The following is a 25,445-nucleotide window of genomic DNA, read 5'->3' as shown; positions in this document are numbered from 1 at the left end:
TGTTGATGTAATGTTTTGAATGTAAAATTAATTTTTAGTATAATAAATTAAATGAAAAATATGTGTTGATTTAATATTTTTTGGAAAAAAAAAATGAATGAATAGTTGAATTTAAATCCAATCCTCCAAACAAACACACCCTTAAAGAAAATTTATTATATTAGTATCATACTATTATACTACTACCCTCGTTCAATAACATGGGTAACATTTGTCGATTGCATGTAAATTTTTTAATATTAGTATTATATTGGTCTGTGGTGAAAAAAAATTACTCTTAGGGGCTATTTGATTCATGGATTTTTTTGGTGGAATTGGAATTTCACAGTAGGATTTATATGTGATGGGATTTATTATATTTAGGATTTGGAATCCCATATTATGTTTGGTTGATAAAATGTGGTGGGATTTATATTTCGTGGATTTGGATTTTTTATATTCTAAATGACATAATTGTCCTCTTATGAATTTTATATATTTTGACAAATTAAACCTCTAATTCATTATTAATACAAATTGAAAATATTTCAATAATTTTATAGAATGACAATAAATTCGCGTAAACTCGAGACCCGACCGAGCCCGACCTATTTATTTGAAGTTAAGTCCAATTATTTGAGTATTAGGTCTGGATCCGGGTCATAATCAGGGTAATATAATAATAATATATCAATCATACATATGAAAAAATAATTTCGAATAATATAATTATATTAAAAATATTTTTTAAGTTTAACGTATTCATTATTTTATTATAATATTTTCTAATATAATAAATAAATTTTAATATACATTGGATCTGGTACATGTGTAATTTTAAATTAAAATTTAAGAATTGTAAAAAAACATGAATTTTTCGGAACCATCAAGTCTTACCGGGTATAGTCTCGGTCGGATCTAGTATAATCGGATCCAATTTGAATCTAGGATTTAACAATATATATTTTGAATGAATATCAGTTCCGACTGAACCCGACTTATGATCGTCCCTATAATTTTATAATTCAAATAAAATTTATAATAAATAATAATTTAAACAATAAATTTATTAATTTATTTAAAAAATATTGTACAATAAAAAAGAATATAAATTTAATTAAATATATAATTCAAATAATAATTAATTTTAAAATTATTTAGTTTTTTTATATAAATATAATATTATTATTTTTTTTATAAGAGGATATAAATGTAAAAATTAAAATTCTAAGAATAGGATTTAAAAGTAACAGGGTACACCGTTACAAAAAAAATCCCTTATTTGTAGGATTTTAGACCTCTTTTTCAAATCCCATCATTTTAAATTCCACCTTCTTTTTTTTAACCAAACATGGATTTCATGGGATTTTAAAATCCAAATCCCATGGAATCCCATTAAATCCTTGAATCATCGATTTTTTTTTTTGTGGGATTGAGATTTCACACCAGGATTTATATGTGATGAGATTTATTATATTTAGGATTTGGAATCCTATCATATGTTTGGTTGGTAAAAATACGTGGGATTTATATTTCTCATATCTTGTTTGTTTTTTATATGAGTGGAAATATTTGGATTTTTTATATTCTAAATGTCCCCTATGGATTTATTTATTTTGATAAATTAAACCTCTCATTTATAATTAATATAAATTGAAAATGTATCAATAATTTTATAGGGATGACAATAGGTTAGCGTAAACTCGAGACTCGACCCGGACCCGACCCATTTATTTGAAGTTGAGTCCAATTATTTGAGTATTAGGTTTGGGTCCGGATTATGTTCCGAGTATTCTAATCGGGCCCGAATCGGGTCTAAGGTATAAGCGGAACCTACCCGCACCGGACTCGATTTATAATATTAATAATATATCGATTTTACATATAAAAAAAATAATTTCTAAGAATATAATTATATTAAAAATATTTTTTAAGTATAATTTATTTATTATTTTATTATAATATTTTTTAATAAAATACATAAATTTTAATATATATTGGGTCCGGTACATGTACAATTTTAAATTAAAATTTAAGAATCGTAAAAAAGAATTGGATTTGTTAGATCAATCGGGTCTTACTGGGTATAGTTTCGGTCGGATCCGGTATAATCAGATCAAATTTGGATCTCGAGTCTAACAATATATACTATGGACGAATTTAGTTCCAGCTAAACTCGACTTATTGTCATCACGCAAATTTTATAATTCAAATAAAATTTATAATAAATAACAATTTAAAACAATTAGTTTATTAATTTATTTTAAAAATATTATAGCATAAAAAATAATATTAATTTAATTTAATATATAATTCTAATAATAAATAATATTAAAATTATTTAATTTAATTTTATATAAATATATTTATAATATATAATATTATTATTTTTTTTTATTAAGAGGATATAAAAATAAATATTAAAATCTCATGGAATGAGATTTAAAAGTAATAGGGCGTGCTTCATTACTAAAAAAAATTTTATTTATAGGATTTTGGATCCCATTTTTAAATTTCATCATTTTAAATTCCATTATTGTTTTTTAACCAAACATGCATTTTATGGGATTTTAAAATTCAAATCCTATCAAATCCTTGAAACAAACAACTCTTTATTTGTATTGTATAATGTAAAAATAATGATATTTATATAATTTATTATAAATTGTAAAGATATTTATTATGTTAGGCACAATTATTAAAAAAAAAATACTATTATTTTAGGATAGAAGAAATAAAAAATAAAACTTTTCTGGTTTTTTTTTTTCTATGGAGGTAAAGGAGTATTATTATTTTCAAAAGTAAAATCTAATCTATAAAGTATACTGTGTTGTTAGTATTATACTACTACTATTTTCTTATTCACGATATACATCAATTATTATATTTTATTTTAATTAACTAATCATTATTTAATATATTTTTATTATTACAAAAATCAACTTATAATTTCGGGTGGAAATAGGCGAGGCGGCCTACCAGAGGTCTACTGCTTGCATAAAGCCTGACTTATTTATTCAAATAATTCAATATAAGTTTATTTTAAAATCTATTTAATTAATTAGAATAGGTTTAGACTTTACGAAAAGTCTTTTAGGCCTATTATGCCGGTCTGTTTATATATATAATTTTAATTTAATATATAAAATTATTATATATTTATATTTTTTAAAAAATAATTTATTGATAATAACCAAATATAAAATTGATTAATTTTTACTATAATTATATATATATAAAATAATAATTGCATTTATATTTTTTACTAATATGAAATTTTTAAAAACAAAAAATTAATTATTATATAGACTTTTAAATAGACTTGTAAGCTACATAGACTTAAAAATAAGTCAGACTCAGGTGTATAATTTTTTTATTATAGACTAGACTCAGTCTTTAGTTTTTCAAACTGATTTGTAATCAAACACCAACTCAAACATCTCAATTTTATTTAAAAATAAAATAAAATAAAAAAAATTCAAATCCAACCAAAAAATACAATTCAATTCAAATTCTAAGTTACAATCGAACACACCCAAAAATATTTTGAGAAATATAATATTGTTCGAGTGAAGTGAATTTTATTATATTTTTTAAGTATTTTGTAAAAAATAATCTCCGTAATTATTTTTATAAAAAAATATGAAAAAAAAAATTATTGCAATATTGGAAATAGTATAAAAGAATAACCAATAAATATACATGAAGACAAAAAAATTGTGTTATTTTTAATAAATACAAAATTTGTACAAATTATATTTGATTTGAATTTAAAGCGGGTCATATTCTCTAATATGGGTCATTTGATTATCCCTCTGGGTCGATTTATTTTTAAACTTAGTTTTCGATGGCTTTTTTGATCCGAAGAGATTTGGTCTTTGGTTTGATTCTGCCGGACTTTGGAAGGCTTTGGTCTCCGTGCAGACAATTTGATCGTCGGCTTTGGATTTGATGTCCTCTTTGAATGATCCGTGACTTTGATCTTTGATTTGGCTTTGTCGCTTTTTGGAGGACTTTGGTTTCCGTGTTAGCGATTTGATTATTGGCTTTGGATTTGGTGTCTTCTTTGGACGATCTGAGGCGTTAGATCTTTGATTTGCCTTTTTCATCTTTTGGAGAGCTTCGGTCTCCGTGTGGGAGATTTGATCGTTGGCTTTGAATTTGATGTCTTTTTTAGACGATCCGCGGATTTGATCTTTGCTTTGCCTTTTTTGACTTTTAGAGAGCTCTGGTCTCCGTGCGGGCGATTTGATCATCAACTTGGATTTGATGTCTTCTTTGGACGATCCCCAGCTTTGATCTTTGATTTGTCTTTGCCGCTTTTGGAGGGCTTTGGTCTCCGTGCGAGTGATTTGATCCTAAACTTTGGATTTGATGTCTTTTTTAAACGATCCGCAACTTTGACCTTTGGTTTGCTTTTTCCATATTTTGGAGAGTTTTGGTCTCCGTGTGGGCAATTTGATCGTTGGCTTTGGATTTGATGTCTTCTTTGAACAATCCGCGACTTTGATCTTTGGTTTGGCTTTGCTGCCTTTTGGAGTACTTTGGTCTCCGTGTTGGCGATTTGATCATCGGCTTTGAATTTGTTGTCTTCTTTAAACGATCTGCGGCTTTGACTTTTAATTTGGCTTTGCCGCTTTTGGAGGACTTTGGTCTTCGCGTGAGCAACTTGATCATCTGCTTTGGATTTGGTATCTTTTTTGGACGATCCGCGGCTTTGATCTTTGTTTTGCCTTTTCCGCCGTTCGGAGGGCTTTGGTCTCCATGTGGACGATTTGATCATCGGCTTTGGATTTAGTGTCTTCTTTGGACGATCCGCGGCTTTGATTTTTGAAGAGTATGGATTTGGTACGTTTTTTATGGCGTGTCCCTTTGAATTTTGGATCGAAGAGGGCCGAGTTTGCGTCTTTGATGAAGAACGCGATGAACACCTCGAAGCTTTGGGATGAACTTTGGAGACCTTCCCTTGGCTTTGACGAATTCCTCAACGGTTTCGAGAGCTTTGATCCTTCCTCCGGCTCGGGCATACGATGAAGAACGTTAACTCCATCGATTCGTCAACCAATATTGAATCATTTGTCTAAATCAGTGACTTTCGATGAAGAACACTTCAAATGACATGAAGAACATGAAGAACAATATAGAGAGAGTCTAGAGACTTACCCCTTTGCTTGAATCATCGATGTAACTTCGGTGTCTCAAATGAACTGACCATGACTCATATTTATAGGGGATGTGTGGCTTCGGCTTCCTTTTTTAATGGTGCCACGTGGCACATTTTGATTGACCAATAGGAAGATTTTATAATCTTCATTTTCCATCGGATGCTATTTTCCATTCTTGACGGATTTGATTATGCACCTTCATTTTTCGCCAAGATCTTTATATCATTGCTCTTTTCAGAAGATATTAATTAATATACTTCATTTATTGATAAGATTAATTTATTTTGCTGTCAAATTTATTATGAGTCTATTTATGCACGTAAAATATTTGACGATATCTTCTATTTTAAGCAGATTTTTGCATTAATTGTTGATATTTATTGTATAAAAATTAACATATGTGCGCAATTAAATATCATATATTTATTTTATTGAAATTTTATTTTCTTCCAAAATACATCATATTTAATTGATTTTAGACATATATTTTTAGTGTCTACAATACCTAACTTAAAATTAGAAAAATTATAATTTTATATCTATATGCGGGTATATTACTATTTTTGGAAGAATTTTGATATTAAGATATGCTTCGACTATAGAAATTGTTGATACGAAGTCAATGCTATTTTGTGTTTATTTTGTTATTTTTCAAAAAATTTAATTTTAATTTAAATAAGAAGTTGAATATGATATTTAGTTAGAGATATGATATACATTTTTATATGGAATCATATACATTGAATATTAAATCAATTGAAAAAAAAAATGTTTTGATTATTGTGCTGATTGATTGAGTCTATATAGAAGATATTATATATAATTATATTTAGTAAATATATATTTCGATTTTAGCATGATATTAATTTAATCCAATTAACAATATCTATAAAAAAGGAACAAAAATATTAATATAATAGTATATAGCAACACATTATATTATATATATTTTGTGATAAAATATTAATTATTTCAAATTAATGTTACTAATTTGACATTTTTACTTTTCTTAGGGGATGCACAATTTAAAATTATTAGACCATCTCCAACTAATTATTTTATTTTTGCAGTAGCTATAGTAAAAATACAGTTGATCTAATACAGTTAATCTATAGTAATTTTATTACAGCTATAAACTTCAATTTTCACTCCAAAAAGTATATTCCCTATATATTCTTCTTTTATATTATTTTATATAACTTTTTATATTTATAAATTACACCGCAACTTTAATTTATTTTTACAATATAACTCATATATATTATTACACATATTACTTTTCGAAAGATAAAATTATATATCATTCTTTAAAAAATAAAATTATACATTATTTTTTAAAAAATAAAATTACATTTCATTTTTCTAAAAAATAAAATTATACAATATATTCCAAAAAAATAACAAAAATACATAAATACCACAAAAATCACACAAACTCCACTCAAAAAATGGAGTGGAGTGTACATACAATGTTACACTGCATTTTTGCAGTAGGTTGGAGTTGCTCTTAGACTATCTCAAACTCATTCATTCATTTTTGCAGTAGCTAAAAATGCAGTTGATCTACAATAATTTTACACAAATCATAAATTTTAATTTTTCACTCTAAAAAGTATATTCCCTATATATTCATAATTTATATTATTTTATATAACTTTTATATTTATAAATTACACCCCAACTTTAATTTATTTTTACAATATAACACAAATATATATAATTACACATTATTTTTAAAAAACTATATAATTATATATCATTTTTCGAAAGGTAAAATTATATATCAATTTTTAAAAAATAAAATTATACATTATTTTTTAAGAAATAAAATTATATCACTTTCTAAAAAATAAAATTATACATAATTTTTCAAAAAAATAAAAATACATATAATTTTCTAAAAAAATAAATTATACAATATATCAAAAAAAAAAATAACAAAAATACATAAACACCACACAAACTCCACTCTGTACAGTGTTACTCTAAAAATGAAGTAACACTGTAGCAGGCTGAAAAACATGGGGGGAATTTGAGGATGGGTCGGAGCCCCCTCTCCCTCAATTGTTGCACAACCGACTCTGTAAATATGCATTAGGTTGGAGTTGACCTTATAGCTTTAAAAAAATTATTGCGAAGTATTGCATAATTGTGACAGTATTATAATAAATGATGTTTTGTATTTTTTTGTTGGTTTGTATTATTAAATGTATATTTATATTTTTTTATAGTATTTTTTGAGAAATCGTATACATTAAAAACATTGAATAAATATCCGATATATATTTCTTTATAAATTTATGGTTTGAAATAATAAAATTTTAAATTTAAATAATGTCTTATGTTTTAGATTAATTTTTGTTTATTTATAATATAATATTTGAAAATTATATTTTCAATTTGATATTCTTTAAAATAAATATTTTGATGAATAGTGATACTATAAATTAGAACCAAACCCAAAAAATAGAAGCATAAGATTGTATATTTATAGTTTGTTTGATTGTAGTTTGAAATTGATTAAAAATAAAGGGTTAGATTTAAATTTTTGTTTAAATAGTATTTTGATGTGATGTTTTTTTAAAAGATAATATATATTTATTAAAAATTGTACAAAAAAAATAATATTAATTTTAATTTAAAATTATAAAAAAATAGACTCTTAATTTTTTTGATTTTTATTACTCTTTGACTATTAAATCTATTTTTTTATTCATCTATAAAAAAATATAGTATATATATATTTTTATAATAAATATTTTTTTATACATTTTTTAATTTATATATTTTAATATTATACTTATTCATAAATATGTCACTATATTTTATGTACTCAATTGATCAATTTTATTATTATTATTATTATTATTATTATTACCACTTATTCATATATTTTTAAAAATATCAAGTTTTATATTATAATAAATCAATATATTAATATATTCATTAGGATTGGTGTCCAACTCCAATAAACACAAAATTTATGGACAAAGATATTATTTCAAAATATTATTAAAATATTTATTTTTATTATTAGGCAAAATTTGCACAAAATTCATATATTATATCTTATAAATACGAGTTTGTACGGATCTGCCACTTGAAAAGTCTATCTTACCCCTCATTTCAAAAATGACAATTTAGCCCTTAACCTACCTTTGTACTGGCTTGAAAAGACGTTTTGGAACCGTCGTCAACCGCCCAAGACGAAACGTTTTGGAACGTTGTCAGGTCAGTTACATCAACCGCCTCGCCAAACGCCTCCACCAGTTCCAGAACTCAAATAGCCCACCCAACCAATCCAGAGACCAATCGGTAGACCAAAAGACTCCTTGGCCGCACCCACCAAGCGACCTGTCTATCCGCCTGCGGACCAGCTGACTTGCCTTTGCGACCGCAGACCAGCCGACTTACTTTATCCGACCGCAGACCATCAGAAATGTCTGTCCGACCTTCTGACCATCAGACCTGTCTGTCCGAACGCTAACCATCCGACCGAGGACCAACCGACCAGATCAACCGACCGAGAACCTTCCGACTTGCCTATCCGACCGCTAACCAACCGACCTGATCATCCGACCGAGGACCAATTGACCAGACCAACCGACCGAGGACCTTCCAACCTGCCTATCCGACCGCTAACCAACCTACCTGACCATCCGACCAACCGACCTGACCAACCGACCTGAGCGCAAATTTTTCTCCTTTTCCACCCGACTTCGTGTCTAACTTCCTTTAAGATCCTTCTATCCTTATTATTATTATTATTATTATTATTATTATTATTTGTGCGTAACAATTATCAAAGTTGAAATATCATTGCTATTTTTGACATTTCAAAACTCATAAAGAGATGCAGGGTCACCCTTCTTATCTCAGTCTACCCCTGCGGACCAGCTGACTTGCCTATCCGACTGCAGACCACCATCAGACCTGTCTGTCCGACCGCTAACCATCCTACCGAGGACCAGCCGACCATACCAACCGACCGAGGACCTTCTGACCTGCCTATCCGACCGCTAACCAACCGACCTGATCATCCAAGGACCAACCGACCGAGGACCTTCCGATCTGAGCGCAAATTTTTCTCCTTTTCCACCCGACTTCGTGTCTAACTTCCTTTAAGATCCTGCTATCCTTATTTTTATTTTTATTATTATTATTTTTTGTACGTAACAATTATCAAAGTTGAAATATCCTTGCTATTTTTGACATTTCAAAACTCATAAAGAGATGCAGGGTCACCTTCTTATCTCAGTCTATCCGCCTGCGGACCAGCTGACTTGCCTATCCGATCGTAGACCAGCCGACCTACTTTATCCGACCGCAGACCATGAGACATGTCTGTCCGACCGCTAACCATCCGACCGAGGACCTTCCGACCTGCCTATCCCACCGCTAACCAACCGACCTGATCATCCGACCGAGGACCTTCCGACCTGCCTATCCGACCGCTTACCAACCCACCTGACCATCCGACCAACCCACCTGACCAACCGACTTAAGCACAAATTTTTCTCCTTTTTCACCCGACTTCATGTCTAACTTCCTTTAAGATCCTGCTATCCTTATTTTTATTATTATTATTATTATTTTTTGTGCGTAACAATTATCAGAGTTAAAATATCCTTGCTATTTTTGACATTTCAAAACTCATAAAGAGATGCAGGGTCACTCTTCTTATCTCAATCTATCCGTCTGCGGACCAGCTGACTTGCCTATCCGACCGCAGACTAGCCGACCTACTTTATCCGACCGCAGACTAGCCGACCTACTTTATCCGACCGCAGACCAGCCGACCTACTTTATCCGACCGCAGATCATCAGACCTGTTTGTCCGACCGCTAACAATCCGACCGAGGACCTTCCGACCTGCCTATCCCACCGCTAACCGACCGACCAGACCAACCGACCGAGGACCTTCCGACCTGCCTATCCGACCGCTAACCAACCCATCTGACCATCCGACCAACTAACCTGAGCGCAAATTTTTCTCCATTTCCACCCGACTTTGTATCTAACTTTCTTTAAGATCCTGCTATCCTTATTTTTATTATTATTATTATTATTATTTGTGCGTAACAATTATCAAAGTTGAAATATCTTTGCTATTTTTGACATTTCAAAACTAGAGATGCAGGGTCACCCTTCTTATCTCAATCTATCCGCCTGCGGACCAGCTGACTTGCCTATCCGACCGCAGACCAGCCGACCTACTTTATCCGACCGCAGACCATCAGACCTGTCTGTCCGACCTGCTGACCATCAGACCTGTCTGTCCGACCGCTAACCATCCGACCAGACCAACCAACCGAGGACCTTCCGACCTGTCTATCCCACCGCTAACCAACCGACCGAGGACCTTCCGACCTGCCTATCCGACAGCTAACCAACCCACCTGACAACCGACCAGACCAACCGACCGAGGATCAACCGACCTGAGCGCAAATAATTCGATTGTATTTTTGTTTTACAGTTTATATTTCAAATAAATAATGTTTCACTACATTACATTATAGAATAGTCGCGCGATATACTGCGCAAGAGCGTGTTCTAGTATATATATATGTATGTATATGTGATTTTATGAAATTACTAAATTCTCCATATTTCAAAATATATGTCAAACTCTCATGTGATTTCATAAATATTGCGTCTAACTCTCTCAACATCCTTATTGTTTTTTTATACTATCTATTTACTTGTTTTTACACCTCATATAAAAATTTATCATTTCAAAATATTTTACAAAACAGACACTAGTTATTTAGAAAGCAAAACAAGTGTAGTTTTTTTTTTTAAAAAATTTCAAATAATAAATTATACTATTATTCAATAGGCATCATTCTTAATAAAAATATATTTTTTTTATTTTACACTAATTATGCAACAAGATTCGGACATAAAAAAAAATAATAATAATAATTTAACGTAAAAATGAGATATGTAAAGAGTGAAGTTGAAATATTATACAAAATTTATATAAAAAAAAGTAATAATAAAATAAATAAAAAAGTAATAATAAATTAATTATTATTTATTAAAACAAACTAATCAAATTGTAGACGAATAATATGCCTAAATTTAGCACATAACCAAAAAAAAAATGAAAAATAATTATCACGGAGATAGTACTATTTTATATATATATAAAATATTATATTAAAATATTATTTAAATAAAAATTCATACTAACATTTCATTTTAAATCAAACTATAACTAAATAAATAATAACCAAAATAACAATAAATAGTAGTATTTAAATAATAGTGTTTTATACTTTTTATAATAAAATATCTAAAAATAACAATAAATATTATCTAAATAATAGTATTATAATTTTTATAATTTTCGATAGATAATAACAAAAATTTTATTTTAAAAATATTATATTTTTATTAAAAAGTTGTGTGTTTGTTTTGAATTGTTTGTTTGGAATATTTTTTACTATTAAATAGGAGGAATTGTATTAATAATATAAAAAATATTTTAAATTAAATACTTATTAATTTGATATGATATTTTGTATTGCCTTCGATAAATTGTGCTCTTTGTTATATATACGAAAATTTAAATAAAATATAATTAGTAGTTAATTAAAAAGTATATTAGTAAAAATAATAATTATATAATATACTTATAATTAAAATTAACATAACTAAATAATTTAATTAATATTAAAAAAATTTAAATTATCAATTTAAAATGAAATTAAAATGTATAATTATATTTTTTTAAAAAAAATATGACGAAAAAAAATAAAAAATTTTAATGTGACTATACAAAATGTAAACTATAAATAATATTAATTTTGATTCAAATATTTTTTAAAAAATCGTATTAATACTAAACTTGTCTTTTTTTTTTCTTTTTTTTTTTTAAATCGAAGAACATATATTAATATTCTTTTTATTCAAACAAAATAAATATATATATATATATATATTTTTTACCAACAAAATACGTATTTACAAACTAACTCATAAATTTAAAATGGAAAAAATAAATGAAATAATTTAAAAAAAGAAATGCCTTTATTACACACAAAGAGGAAACAGAGTGAGAAATGAACCTCGCTCGATTTCAAAAGCACACCTTTTTTCTCTCCACTCCATTTTCAAGATCTCCATTTTCTTTCAAGAAACCTTCCAATCGGCGTTTCGGTGAGAAACCACACAGATCCTCCGCATCTTTGAAGCTGTATTCGTTTCAGTCACCGTCGGTAGTGTCGTCTTCAACCTTTCCTTCGCTGCTCATTTATTTTTCATCTATTTGGATTTTTATTTTCATTTTCTTCTGCTAATCTCATTCTTGTCGCTGTTTGGGACGCGTTTCTGTGCTTTCGAGTTTCATTTTGTTGCTAATTTCGGTTAATTTGTTCTAAGGGGTGAAAATTAGGGTTTCGGTGCGATTTTTAGGGTTTTGGTTTGATTTTGAATTGACGCGATAAAATGTTTCTGGAAGCTTCTCCTTACAGGAATTGATCTTATTGTGCAGGATTGAAACATCAATTTGGCTCTTCTTCTTCTCCTCCTGCTGCTGCTGTTGTTGGATCTGTTTTTAAGGGTTTAGGATTAGGAACTTTTGGGGATAATTATATATATAGGGAAGTGAATATTGTTGTTGTGTATTTAGAAGTACTGTGTTTCAATGGAGAATGGAGTTGGATCGAATGCTGGAATCGATAAGTCTAAGGTGTTGGAAGTGAAGCCCCTGCGATGTCTCGTACCAGTGTTTCCGAATCCGCCGGGAATGTCGTCGGTGACGACGCCTCACCCGACGCCTTTCGTGTGCGTTTCGCCGGCGGGGCCATTTCCGGCCGGCGTCCAACCTTTCTACCCATTCCTGGCTAAGAACGACGCCCCCCAAGCTGCCCCCGCCCCCCAAGCCGGAAACTTTGGTTTCGGCAGCTCCATACCTGCTCCGGTGCCGCTAAATTCGTTTCGAACCCCGACTCCGAAGTCGAACGGCCGCGGCCGGCCGAGAAAGTATAATAAGTCGAGCGGATTGGGGTCGGCGGCGGGCGGCGAGGACGACGGGTTTAGCGAGTCTCAGAGCGGGTTTCATCCCGACGACGGCGATACTTCCGGGAAGCGCCGCGGCCGGCCGAAGAAGACGGGCCGGCGGGAGGCGTCCGGAGAGGAGAATCACGAGGACGTTGTTCATGAAACAGTGGTGAATGCGATTCTGACGTCGTTCAAGCTTCACGGAATCGAAGAGTTGAGGAGAAATATCGGTGACGTGGAGACGTCAACGGTCGTGCTTAGAGCCTTCGACGCGCTCCGGAGACGGCTCACTCAGCTCGACGAGCTGAAGGATACGGCTCCTGGGACGGCGAAACGTCCCGATTTGAAGGCAGCGAATCTGTTGATGACGAAAGGGATTCGGGCGAATGCGATGAAGAGAATCGGCCATGTTCCCGGGATCGAAATCGGAGACATATTTTTCTTTCGAATGGAGCTTTGTATCGTCGGTTTGCACGCTCCGAGCATGGCTGGGATCGATTACATGAGCGTCAAGGTTACGATGGACGAAGAGCCTCTCGCCGTCAGCATCGTTTCATCAGGAGGATACGATGATAACGGTGACGATAGCGATATCTTAATTTATAGCGGCCAAGGCGGAGTGCAGCGACGGGACGGGCAAATGTTCGATCAGAAGCTCGAAAGGGGGAATCTTGCGCTAGAAAAGAGTCTTCATCGAGGGAATGATGTACGAGTCGTGCGGGGTATTAAGGACTTGGCTCACGGTACCGGAAAGATTTATGTTTATGATGGCTTGTATAAAATCCAGGAGTCGTGGATCGAAAAGAACAAGTCGGGATGCACCGTTTTTAAGTATAAGTTGGTTCGGATACCCGGGCAGCCCGAGGCGTTTTCGTTATGGAAATCGATTCAGCAATGGAAGGACGGGACGACTGCCCGGGCCGGAATTATTATCCCAGACCTCACGTCGGGAGCCGAGTCTCTTCCCGTCGCGCTCGTGAACGACGTCGACAACGAGAAGGGTCCCGCGCATTTCACGTACGTCCGGCACCTGCGATACTTGCAACCGTTTTCCGTCCCTGACGCCTCCGTCGGATGCCATTGCTTAAACGGGTGTCAAGCCGGCGACACTCACTGCCCTTGCAATCAGAAAAACGACGGGTTTCTCCCGTACTCGTCTATCGGCGTTCTTCTAAGTAGCAAATCGGTAATACACGAGTGCGCACAAAGCTGCTCTTGCCCGATAACTTGCCGGAACCGAATATCTCAAGTCGGTATCCGTCTTCGTCTCGAGGTTTTCAAGACGAAGAGTCGAGGCTGGGGGCTGAGGTCTTGGGACCCGATTCGGGCCGGGGGGTTTATCTGCGAGTATGCCGGGGATATTATTAAGCCTACTGACGCAGGTTTCGCGAACGAGAGCGACGAATATATATTCGATTCTACCCGGAACTTCGAGCCGATTGAGCCGGTTCAGGATTCGAATGGCGCCGAAAAATCCCCTTTCCCGCTTATCATAAGCGCAAAAGACAACGGAAATGTGTCGCGTTTTATGAACCATAGCTGTTCACCGAACGTCTACTGGCAGCCGGTGTTGCGCCAGAGTAACAACGATGTGTTTCTTCATATTGCGTTCTTCGCAATTCAGCACATTCCTCCTATGCAAGAGCTGGTTTATGATTATGGGATTGTTCCGCCTGAGAAAGGGCGCAAGGCGAAGAAGAAATGCTTATGTGGATCTTCGAAGTGCCGCGGGTTCTTCCATTGATCTCTTCTGGGGAATAAAGGTTAGTTATTTTTGCTTTCTATCCTACTTGAAATTTATTCGGAATTAATTTATAGGGCTGTTTAAGTGTTTAAACTTCATGCTCAGTCATTTTACAGTCGCTTAAATTTAATTTAACTTCTTATCTGCCAAAATTCGTATCCGTGAACTTGTTAGCTGAAATTCTTTGTGAAGCATTTTTTGTCCGAGTTTATGTTTAATGCATTGGTTTGTAGAATGCCGAGGCTTTGGTTTTTGATTTGCTCTTAGTATGTTTATGAAAATCTAATTTTTCGTACATTCGAATGGAGCCAAACTAAACTGAGATTTTCATGGACTCGGCTGCAAAGTTTTCACTGTAATTTTTTTGATCCAAGGTTATATTCAATGAATATTTTAGTTACATAAACATTATTATCAATTTTATTGATAATTTTTTGGGTAGAAATTTGAGTTAGTGTAATATTAGTAAAATATGTAAATTTTAGACACAAAAGTATTAATTTAATTTCTTGAAGAACACGAGCTCATTTGTAAATATAGCGTATTGAAATTTGTGTTCATGTTTGTTCGTTTAGCTTAGTGAACGAACTATGAAATATTTTATTTGATAAATTAGGGGTGCTATTTTCATAAATTCACAAATTAAGCATAAAAAATCCTAATTTATATCAACTTCGGCTGCTTCAAAGTCTTGTTAATTAGGATTTTGCATTCTCAATCCTTGAGTTTTTATGAAAATGATTAGTTTTGAAGTTAGGTTTGAGATTTTGAATAGGAAACCTTTGAAGGAATAGTTAGTCGATATTTTGAATATAAAATTAATTTTTAGTATAATATAAAATATATTAGTTTGATCTGATGTCTTTTGGATAGAAAATAGAGTAAATAATAAAGTTCGGATTGAAAACCCACAAACAAACAGAGCCTAAAAGACAAGAATGGGATTGAATGTTTAAATTGCTCGTTGGTGATTTGAGTAGGTGCATTTTTCGACTCATTCTTTTGTTTCTTGCTTGCAAAAATCATGTGATATTTTAAATTGTTTCGGAAAAATTGATTATAACTCACTTATGGTTTGAAAAGTCTGCATTATTTTTTACGATGATTTAGAAACTGCGTAAACTCCCTCGTATTTTTTTAAAGGGATGTTGTGAATATTTTTGAAAACAGATGGGGCTTTATGCAATTTTTAGAGGATTACGTGAAATATTTTCTAAATTATGGGTGTATTATAAGCAATTTTAAATTCCTTTTGAATTTGACTTGTTATCTTTTGTACCGACGAAATGGTGTTGCTAATTAATTATTATTATTATTATTCTTTGATCGGATGTTGCTAATTAATTATTGAATAGGTAGGGGGTACTGCATAAACTGTCGATGTTTTTTCTAAGGGCCGAGGAGGGATTATTTGTGGATGAAGATGATGTTCGATTTTAAGTTTATGAAGTGCTCGATAGTTGCGGATTCAGTAATGTACTAGGATGGATGGATCGATGGATGTCTGTTTCTTAGTTGTCTAATAAAATTGGTCATAGTTTTTGTAATATTCGAGGTGATGTTAGAAGTTTGGCTTGGGAACTCGTCGAGGCGTAGCTCCTTATTTTAGGTGTTGGGAATGACTCTTTGTCTTTTGTTGTTGATGTTAAGTTTTTAATTTTCGATCTTTCTTTGTTTGTGTCGAATGAATGATGGATTGCATGTCGAATTTGTTTTAAAATTGTAATGTTGGATGTTCGTGTAAGAAATGTGTTAGAATTATGTTGTATTTTACGTGTTTAGTTGGTGATTTTTTTTTTTTTAAAAAATATTTTACTTTTATTTATTTATTTATTTTTTTATGAATTGTTATTTAGTTGTAATGTTTTTTTGAAAAATAAATAGCTTTGTTTTGATTGGGAATTATAAGAATTGTATCGTTGAAGAAGAGTTCAAATAATTGTTGATTTATTGTTTAATTTATTTTTAATTGAAATGATATTTTGTTGGAAGAATATACAGATATTACAAAAATGAAATAGAAAATAAATTATTAAAAAGATAGCATTACAGTTTGTCATTGACAAAGTGTTTTGAAATAGTAATTTTATTTGAGTGAGGTAGTTTTTACTTCCTCGGTTCCAGATAGCATGTCCAGGTTGTCGTTTCTGTCCGTTTCACATACCATATTTTGAAAAATAATTACACACTTTAATTTCATTTTAAATTTTTTAATTTTAATTAAACTAATTAGTTATCTTAATCTTAATTTTTAATTATTTATATTATAGGATAATTATTTTTACTAATATATTATTAATTATCTACTAATTATACCTCTTCTAAAATATCGTGTCTACGGTGTAGCAGACACGGTATCTGGGACGGAGGGAGTATTATTTTTTAAATATTTGATAAAGTAATACTTTGGAGTGTGACGGATAAAAATGATACTTCCTCCGTCTACACGTTTACTTTGTGGTATAATTAATATACATAAAACTAATATATCCATTAATATTTATGGTATTAAGTGGTGTTATTTGATAGCATTTATGTAATATTATATAAAAGGTGGATAATTTTATATTTTAGTGGAATGTAAAAATGGATACATCTGCTATAGACAGACTAAAATGACAAAAGGAATAAATTGTAAGCGGATAGAGGGAATATTTTTTCTATTAAAAATATTGATATATAAAGGGATAACTTTTATTATGTTTTTTTTTTTTTTTTCTAATATTTGATAAATATGTTAAATGTATTTTTTTATTAGTAATTGTATAATCTTATAATCGAATTAAAATTTATACCTCCTAAGTCATGCTAGTTTCGATCAGAAATTGACTCTTTAAGGTATTAGGAAGATAACAATTGTGAATTACATTCAAACAAACAACTTATTGGACTTGAGATCATATTTAAATAGTAAAAAAGGCACAAACCAATTTTGAAATACATACAATTTCATTAGGTATAAAAACTACATAGAACTTCAAGAACTTGTCTAAATCAAACCTTTGGCAAATATATTTCTAAGAACTTAATCCATCAATAAAGACAATGTGGCAAACTTACAAGAACAATCAAATCTTCCATCAATTTAACTTAACTTTCCATGTTTGCCCTCGAGGCCGTCGTCATTCCCATCCTCATCCTTCCTACGAGCACGGTCGCTGTCCATCTTGGTCGGGAACATCAATTTGGACACCCAAGAGGCCAAAAGAACGGCCTCCATTGGCGCAAGCCAATAAACGACCAAATGCTCTTTCGTGATGTGCTCCCCGTTGGCGAACGCCCAACCCAATACCTAAGTAAGCACAAAAATATGTACATTTCAAAACTACATCCATCTAAAAAGAAAATAAGCAATTAAGGCGTCTATTTAAGTTTTTTCGTTTTCATTTTGGCACTATTCAATCTATAGTTTGCTTCTATCTTCTTTCCAAAAGTGTCACTCCGAACAACGCCTATTTTCCAGTCAAAATATAGCATCCAATGCTCATGATCTACTCATAAGACTATATCTGACGATCATTTTCCATTCAAAACATAGCATCCAACAACCATTTTCTATTCAAAACATCACATCCATCGTTCATTTTTATTTCAAAAATCGAAAACACCAAAATATAGACAAACACATACATTATTAGTCGAGCTAGGAAACCTAATTATAATATCATTCCCAAGATACACCAAATTCAATTAGGACTAATTGAATAGTTGTGGTTTATAATTGATTTGAAATTAGGTATTGATTTTGAATTTTTGTTTAAATAGTATTTGATGTGATGTTTTATAACAGAAAATGATGTATTTTTATTGAAAATTATGCAAAGCGAATAATATTAATTTTCTTAGAATAAACCCGCTTTGCAACATTTTTGTCGTCAAAACAAACAAGTCCGAAAAATTTACAACTATTAGCATCCATCACTAGTTGTGCATCATCATGTATGCTATCAAAGTAGACGGGGACTTGAATAGACACTAAGCGTCTAAGGGCGTGTTTGTTTGGGAGTTTGGATTTTAAATTGGGATTTGAATAGTAAAAATTTTGAATTTGAATAGTTGTATGATGTGATATAAATAGGTGTTGATGTGATGTTTTGAATGTAAAATTGATTTTAGTATAATATAAAAAATAAAAAATAAGTGTTTAATTTGATGTTTTTGGGAAAAAAAAATGAGATGAATAGTGTATTTAAAATTCAATCCCCAAACAAACACACCCTAAACGTATTTAAAATGACAATTTTAGTGTAAATTATATAATACCATAATTAAAATAAGAACAATGTAATCTTTATCATCTAAATGCCAAGTGTATCTCGAAAAGTATAAGAATTACTTACCGAGGCCGGGTTCATGCAACCCCCAGTCAGGTCGGAACCGAGTATGTGGAGTGTTAGCTTGGATAAGCTCGAAATCCATGTCTTCATGAAGAAACTATCGGAGACTTTTCGATTTAGCATCATGGAAATGCTCGAAATAGCAAATGTGAGCATGCCTTCGGTTAAGGCGCCCTTTGCAACATCCACATTCAAGCGGGGCCCACGTCCTATCCCGTCGAAAGTGTTGAGGATGAGCCTAACACCGTATATTGAGCCGACAATCTTCGGAAAAGAAATAGAAAACCAATAAGGTTGACAAAAGAACAGCCGATCGGAAGTGTATATGAAATTCAAAAACAACATACATCTTACTATTAAGCTATCACAACTCTACCTAATCCCGATTCGACCCGGGGGCTAATGTCAAATCACAGACAACAAAGGGTGTGTTTGTTTTGGGGTTAGAATTTGAATAGTAAAAATTTTGAATTGGGATAGTTGTATAATATGATATTTTGAATGTAAAATTGATTTTTAGTATAATTATTTGATTTGATATTTTTAAGAGGAAATTTTTTGATAAATAATAGATTTTTGGAAAAATCCCATAAACAAACACACCCAAAATAAATCATTATTCACATTTTGTTTTTTCATGCGGCCAGAGGATATTAAAAAATATCACAACAATGACTAGTCCCCCATTCAAATCGAGCGAGCTCATAGAATTCGATTCTTGCTACCAATTCATTTCAACAATGTAGTAAGCTAACATATTGTTTCTCGGGTCTCCATTTGAATGTCATCATCTATCCTAATTTTCATACACTAATCCCACCAAAAATCACAAACAATCCTTCATAATCCCGTAAATTGAACTCAATCAAAATGCCAGTATTCTCACAATAGAAGCAAAGGTAGCATTAGTCATCTAGAAATCATATAAGTAGAACAATCAAATCGGCATACAGAAAAATGTCTCGAAACCAAATTAATTCCAAATTCTATTTAGATAAATTGGAAACTTTAGATCATTGAGATACTTGTTCAAGTATTACGATCCTTTGTACGGCATTAGAACAGCTTAAGCAAAACGACTTCATTACCAATCACATAAATTGGGACACAATATCGTGGATCGAACACAACATGATTTATATCAAAATCAATTTAGCTTTCAAGTTTAAATTAAGGCTGTAATAAACTCTAAACCGAGTCAAGATATTCATGGTAGAACTTAGTTCGTATAGGGCTCAAACTTAACTCGTATTCATGGTAATTCATTAACAAATTATGAGGTAAAGGTGTTGCTCAAATTAGGTCATCGAGGTTTTCTTTTTCTTTTTATTTTTTGAAGTTCAATTATCAAGTTCAAGCTCAAGTTCAAATTCAAACAATGAAGAAATTTCTCTCATTCTTGTTTGTGTTTTCAAATGTTTTTGTGACTATTTGAAAATCAAATCTAGAGTCTATTTTCAATTACAAGAAATTCACATCCAAGATAAACCAAATTATCAAAAACATTCTGGAACACAAATAATTAAAATAAACACAATTTCTCAAAAAGCCCCAAATCAAAAACCCTAATTGGAATCCAAAATAAAGAACAAGGGGAGGAGGGTAAACCTGCGCAGGGATTCTGGCCCCAACAATGAAGACGAAGTTGGAGAAATCGCCGGCAATGGCAGACCCCAAAATGGAGAGCGGATTGTAGCCACCGCCGGTGGCGTTCCCCAGGAAGGCGAAGAAGAACATATTCGCAATCGAAACCGCGTATCGGACGATTTCCCCGTCCAATTGGTGAGCGCCGTAGCCCAAAACCCTGTGCACGAAAACCTTGTTCAAAACGCTGGACCACACCCACATGAACGACATTGCCAAATCGGCGGCCAGAAGCCGCCACCGCCACGCCGTCCTCGCGGCGGTTTGCATATCTCTCTCTCAGACGAGTTGACTCATCGAGACGACGATGGTGAATTATTTGTGAGTATTATAATAATTATTATAATTCGATTTTGAAAATGACGGCGAAGTTTCTTAACCCTACGTTTGAACAGAACTGAATTGGGGATAATTTCATGGAAACGCCATTATTGCAATCGAAACTGACCTCAAAAGATTCTTCCTCCATTGTTTATAGTGAAAAGGATCGAAATAATAAAATGGAGATATTGACTGCGCTTCTTTTCCACTTGTTGCGAATTTCAGCGAACGGACGACGTCGTTTCGTCTGTCACTGTCACTGCTTCCGTGGTGAGTCTGTCTACACGTGATTTTCATATCTCCATTTTCACACTGGTTATGGCGCTACCAAAAATGATGTTGAATTGTAAATCCATACATAATTATGCAAATTTCATCAAAATGTAAAATATCTTTAAGGGTATGTTTCTTTTGATAAGATTAGTAAAATTTTGGTTTGAGTTTGGTATTAAAATGATGTTTGATGAGATATTTTGTAAGAGGAAAAAATGTTTTTTTTTTTTTTTTTTTTGAAAAATGCAGAATCCAAGTAGTAAAATTTTAAAAATTTGGGGTAAAGAAACATACCCAATAATCTCAGGGTGTGTTTGTCTAAGGATTTGAATAATAAAATATTTGAATTTGAATTATTGTATGATGTGATATAAATATGTATTGATTTTATATTTTAATATAAAATTAATTTTTAGTATAATATAAAAAATAAAAAATAAGAATTTGATTTGATGTTTTTTTAGAGAAAAATTTGGGTGAATAATATAAATCCACACAAATCCTTCGAATAAACGCACCCTTAATTGAAAAAAATATTCACTCTCTTCTATTGAAGGGTTGCGATTTTTTTATTTTTGTCGGTCAATATACTCCATTTTTCTCATGTAATTTGAGATTATTACTGTAGACACGAGAATCTAGTTAAAATATAATAACAAGTAATTAAGAAGTATATTAGTAAAAATAATTATTATATAGTAAAAATAATTATAGATTAAGTTTAAAATAACTAAATAATTTAATTAAGATTAAAAAATTATAAAATTTAAAATACGATTAAAATGTATAATTATATTTAAAAAAAAAGACAAATTAGGTGAAACGGACGAAAATAAAAAATATGGACAAATTATATAGTTCAAGAGTATTACACAAATATTATTAATATTATATTACACAATACATATTTTTGTCTTTTTATTATAATAAAATATAATATTAATATTTAAAAATCTACTAACTACAATTTTTCAATGGAACGAAAGAAAGAAATAATTAATAATTGATTAAATTTTTCGTCTCAAAAGAAATATTGAGATAAATTATTTAGTTATTTATTTTATTAAAAAATATTACTTGAAATAATTTATCTTTTATATTTGGATAAAATTTTCATAATTAAATGCATTCAGAATCAAATAACTTTGAATGAAAAATATATTTTGTGGGTACTTTAATTTAATGTTGAAGAATTTTATTCAATAAATAAAATACAAAATAGTTTATATATTTTACTGAAACGTGTAGGATATTATATAATTGTTTTTTTAACTATTTTTTTTAGTTCCGTAACCGGATCCTTTATCATTTTAGTTTCATAAGTAGAACCTGTTGCAAACTAGTCCTATAAGTGAAAGTTTTTCGCTGTTTTAGTCCTCCGACGCCGGAGATGCCCGCGTGGCTCGCCGGAGGCTACGTGTCCGTCATGTGTCGCTAGCGGACACGTAGATTTTCTTTTTTATTTTTATTTTTATTTTTATTTATTTGGTCCAATATAAAAAAATGAAAAAATAAAATAAAATCCAGGTGTCTCGCGAGGTGGACACCTGGCGGACACGTGACTTCCGGCGAGCCACGTGGGCATCTCCGGCGCCGGAGAACTAAAACAATGAAAATTTTTCACTTATAAAACTAGTTTGCAACAAACTCCATTTAGAGGACTAAAATGATAAGGAGTCCAATTACGGGAGTTAAAAAACAGTTTACCCTATATAATTTAACCCCACGAATATATGACCATTGTTAGTGTGTTGATTTTAAAATTCAATACCGACAGCTAGCAAGACGTATGCCACGTAAAATATTAAATAAAAATATATAGTTGTGTTGTCCATGCATTGAAATCAATGATATCTTTAAGAACGTCTTTATTTGTATAATTTTGGTTTTGATTTTATTATTCTATTTTTTTAAAAAAAATATCAAATCAAATATTTATTTTTTTATTTATTATATTACATTAAAATTTAATTTTATATTCAAATATCACATCAATACATACTTATATCACATGCAACTATTTTAATTCAAAATTTTACCGTTCAACACCTAAACACAAAATCAAAATTCCACAAAGAATACACACATAATATTTTATCGGTTCTATATTAATATAATAAAAATACAACTTAGGACATTATACAGTCACAAGTAGTAATAAAAAAGATATACTACACGTGACATAAATATAAAAAATACATAAAGTTAAATAAAACCTAGTAATTATAATGAATGAATGCACTATATGCCTTAAAATTGTATTTCACATATCTTGTCAATTTTTTTTATTAATATAATACAAATATAAAACATAAATAAATAATATACGTGATAGTAAAAGAACATCATAAATAAATATTTTAACAATATTTGTTAGAATTGAATTAACTTAACACTAATAATATTATTTTATTTGGATCGAATCCTTACATATATATATAAATTTTTTTATTTCTCTCCTATTATTGAGTTATATATGTGACTTATAAAATGTGTTTTTTTACTTCATTCATTTTTTCTTTTAATTGTAAATCTTGGATTTGCATAGAGGTGGCAAAATAGACACAATTTGAAATTTTCGGTCAGAAATCTGCAAGAAAAGATCGTGCTTGGACCTCCAAAAATAGGTCCGATTTTTTTTGGGCCGTGCTTGGCCAGACCCGATTTTAAAAAATTAATATAAAATGTTTCTTCCGTCTAATCAAAAATTATACATATTTCTATTTTGGGCTGTCCAATTACAAAGTAACCATTTTATTAAATACCAACTCTTTTTTCACAAATATTCTTACTTTACATCACATAATTACTTTTACATTAAAAAGTAAGAGCAAAAATATCATTAAGCTACTCGCACAATTAAAATACTACTCCCTCCGTCCCATAAATATAATCTTAATTTGGTTGGACACGAGATTTAAATAATATTGATATTATATTGATGGTTGGTAAAAAGTATGGATAAAATAATTTTTTGTCCTTGTGAGTGTATTAGAGTAAAAAACAGTAGCAATTGTATAATAAAAATGAAAAAGTATAGGTAGTTTCATGGTGATATAATTATTTATAGAAATAAAACTATTGTTTTGAGACAGACAAAAATGATAAATAAGACTATTATTAGGACGAGAGAATATTATTTTTCCAAAAGTAAAAGTTTATTTTGTAATTGAGGCGGATATAGTATATATTAACTAATGAAATAGTAACAAAATTTTAGACATAGTTTAATAGTAAAGTCCTTATAAACATTTACTATTGTAAGTTCAATTCCCACTTAGATTATTTAAATAATTTAAAATAAAAATACGACCACTAGATTTGCATGTCAATAATATATTTACAAGTTTAGATAATTAACCAAAAAAAATAATAAAATTGAATAAATAAATTCAACTTCTAAAAAAAAATTGAATAAAAAAAACTCAACTTCTAAGTGTGTTTGATTTGCACTATATTATTTAAATAAAAACTCATTAATTCGTGATAAATATAATTAATATTCATCCTTATAAATTAAAAGAAAGTTCTCAACGTTTTTAATATGGAATATATTCAAGTCTAAAATATTTTAAAAAATAGTAAAAAAATTTCATGTAGTTTACAAAATTTGATGAAAAGATTTTGACATTAAAATTTCATTTAACCTGCTTGTGGTTCATATAATATTGCAAAAAATAGTACTTAATTAAGGTCGAAGACACACTGAAAATTGCAATTATTATTACAAATTCGGAGATTACATAAGATGAAATTACAAAAATACTCCTATGTATTATTAAAATTAGTTTCATTTCCCCTGGCATTTATGAATTTGAAATTATATTTGCGCTTTACGATCTCCGTAATACTAGTAGGTGAGATCATTTTTACAATATTATCTGAACCACATGTAGATAAAATAAAATTTCAGGACCATTAATCTTTTCAGCAAATTACGCAAATTATATTGAACTTTTTTTGCTATTTTGACAA

At 30.7% G+C, this 25,445-nt stretch overlaps 2 protein-coding genes across 3 annotated transcripts; one reads left to right on the top strand and one right to left on the bottom strand.

Moving 5' to 3' along the window:
• Window positions 1–12,195: 12,195 nt before the first annotated feature.
• LOC127258690 (histone-lysine N-methyltransferase, H3 lysine-9 specific SUVH1-like) lies at window positions 12,196–16,686 on the top strand. 2 transcript variants are annotated; one of them, XM_051285642.1, is made up of 3 exons: window positions 12,196–12,367; window positions 12,643–14,914; window positions 16,255–16,686. In XM_051285642.1, the coding sequence occupies exon 2, from the start codon at window positions 12,796–12,798 to the stop codon at window positions 14,893–14,895; it is 2,100 nt and encodes a 699-aa protein (XP_051141599.1). In that variant the 5' UTR covers window positions 12,196–12,367; window positions 12,643–12,795; the 3' UTR covers window positions 14,896–14,914; window positions 16,255–16,686. The 2 variants fall into 2 exon arrangements, with proteins under 2 accessions (XP_051141599.1, XP_051141595.1); XM_051285638.1 differs by having other exon boundaries at window positions 16,251–16,686.
• Window positions 16,687–17,777: 1,091 nt separating this feature from the next.
• LOC127259541 (probable aquaporin SIP2-1) lies at window positions 17,778–21,326 on the bottom strand. The gene is made up of 3 exons (XM_051286922.1): window positions 20,841–21,326; window positions 19,236–19,496; window positions 17,778–18,187 (listed from the first exon to the last, which is right to left on the bottom strand). The coding sequence occupies exons 1-3, from the start codon at window positions 21,144–21,146 to the stop codon at window positions 17,981–17,983; spliced, it is 774 nt and encodes a 257-aa protein (XP_051142879.1). The 5' UTR covers window positions 21,147–21,326; the 3' UTR covers window positions 17,778–17,980.
• Window positions 21,327–25,445: the final 4,119 nt, after the last annotated feature.

Source organism: Andrographis paniculata, unplaced genomic scaffold (assembly GCF_009805555.1).
Source record: "Andrographis paniculata isolate CXL003 unplaced genomic scaffold, ASM980555v1 Contig14END, whole genome shotgun sequence".
Lineage (NCBI taxonomy): Eukaryota > Viridiplantae > Streptophyta > Magnoliopsida > Lamiales > Acanthaceae > Andrographis > Andrographis paniculata.
The sequence above is the reverse complement of the archived record's forward strand: the minus strand, read 5'-3'. Positions and strand labels throughout refer to the sequence as shown.

What these genes read in the sequence shown, in the direction of transcription:
- LOC127258690 (XM_051285642.1), top strand. Translation starts at nt 12,796, where the DNA reads ATGGAGAATGGAGTTGGATCGAATGCTGGAATCGATAAGTCTAAGGTG.
- LOC127259541 (XM_051286922.1), bottom strand. Translation starts at nt 21,146, where the DNA reads ATGCAAACCGCCGCGAGGACGGCGTGGCGGTGGCGGCTTCTGGCCGCC. An exon ending in GGGCCAGAATCCCTGCGCAG is followed by an intron (nt 19,497 to 20,840) that starts GTTTACCCTCCT and finishes TCTTTTCCGAAG; the next exon opens with ATTGTCGGCTCAATATACGG. An exon ending in GTTGCATGAACCCGGCCTCG is followed by an intron (nt 18,188 to 19,235) that starts GTAAGTAATTCT and finishes GTGCTTACTTAG; the next exon opens with GTATTGGGTTGGGCGTTCGC.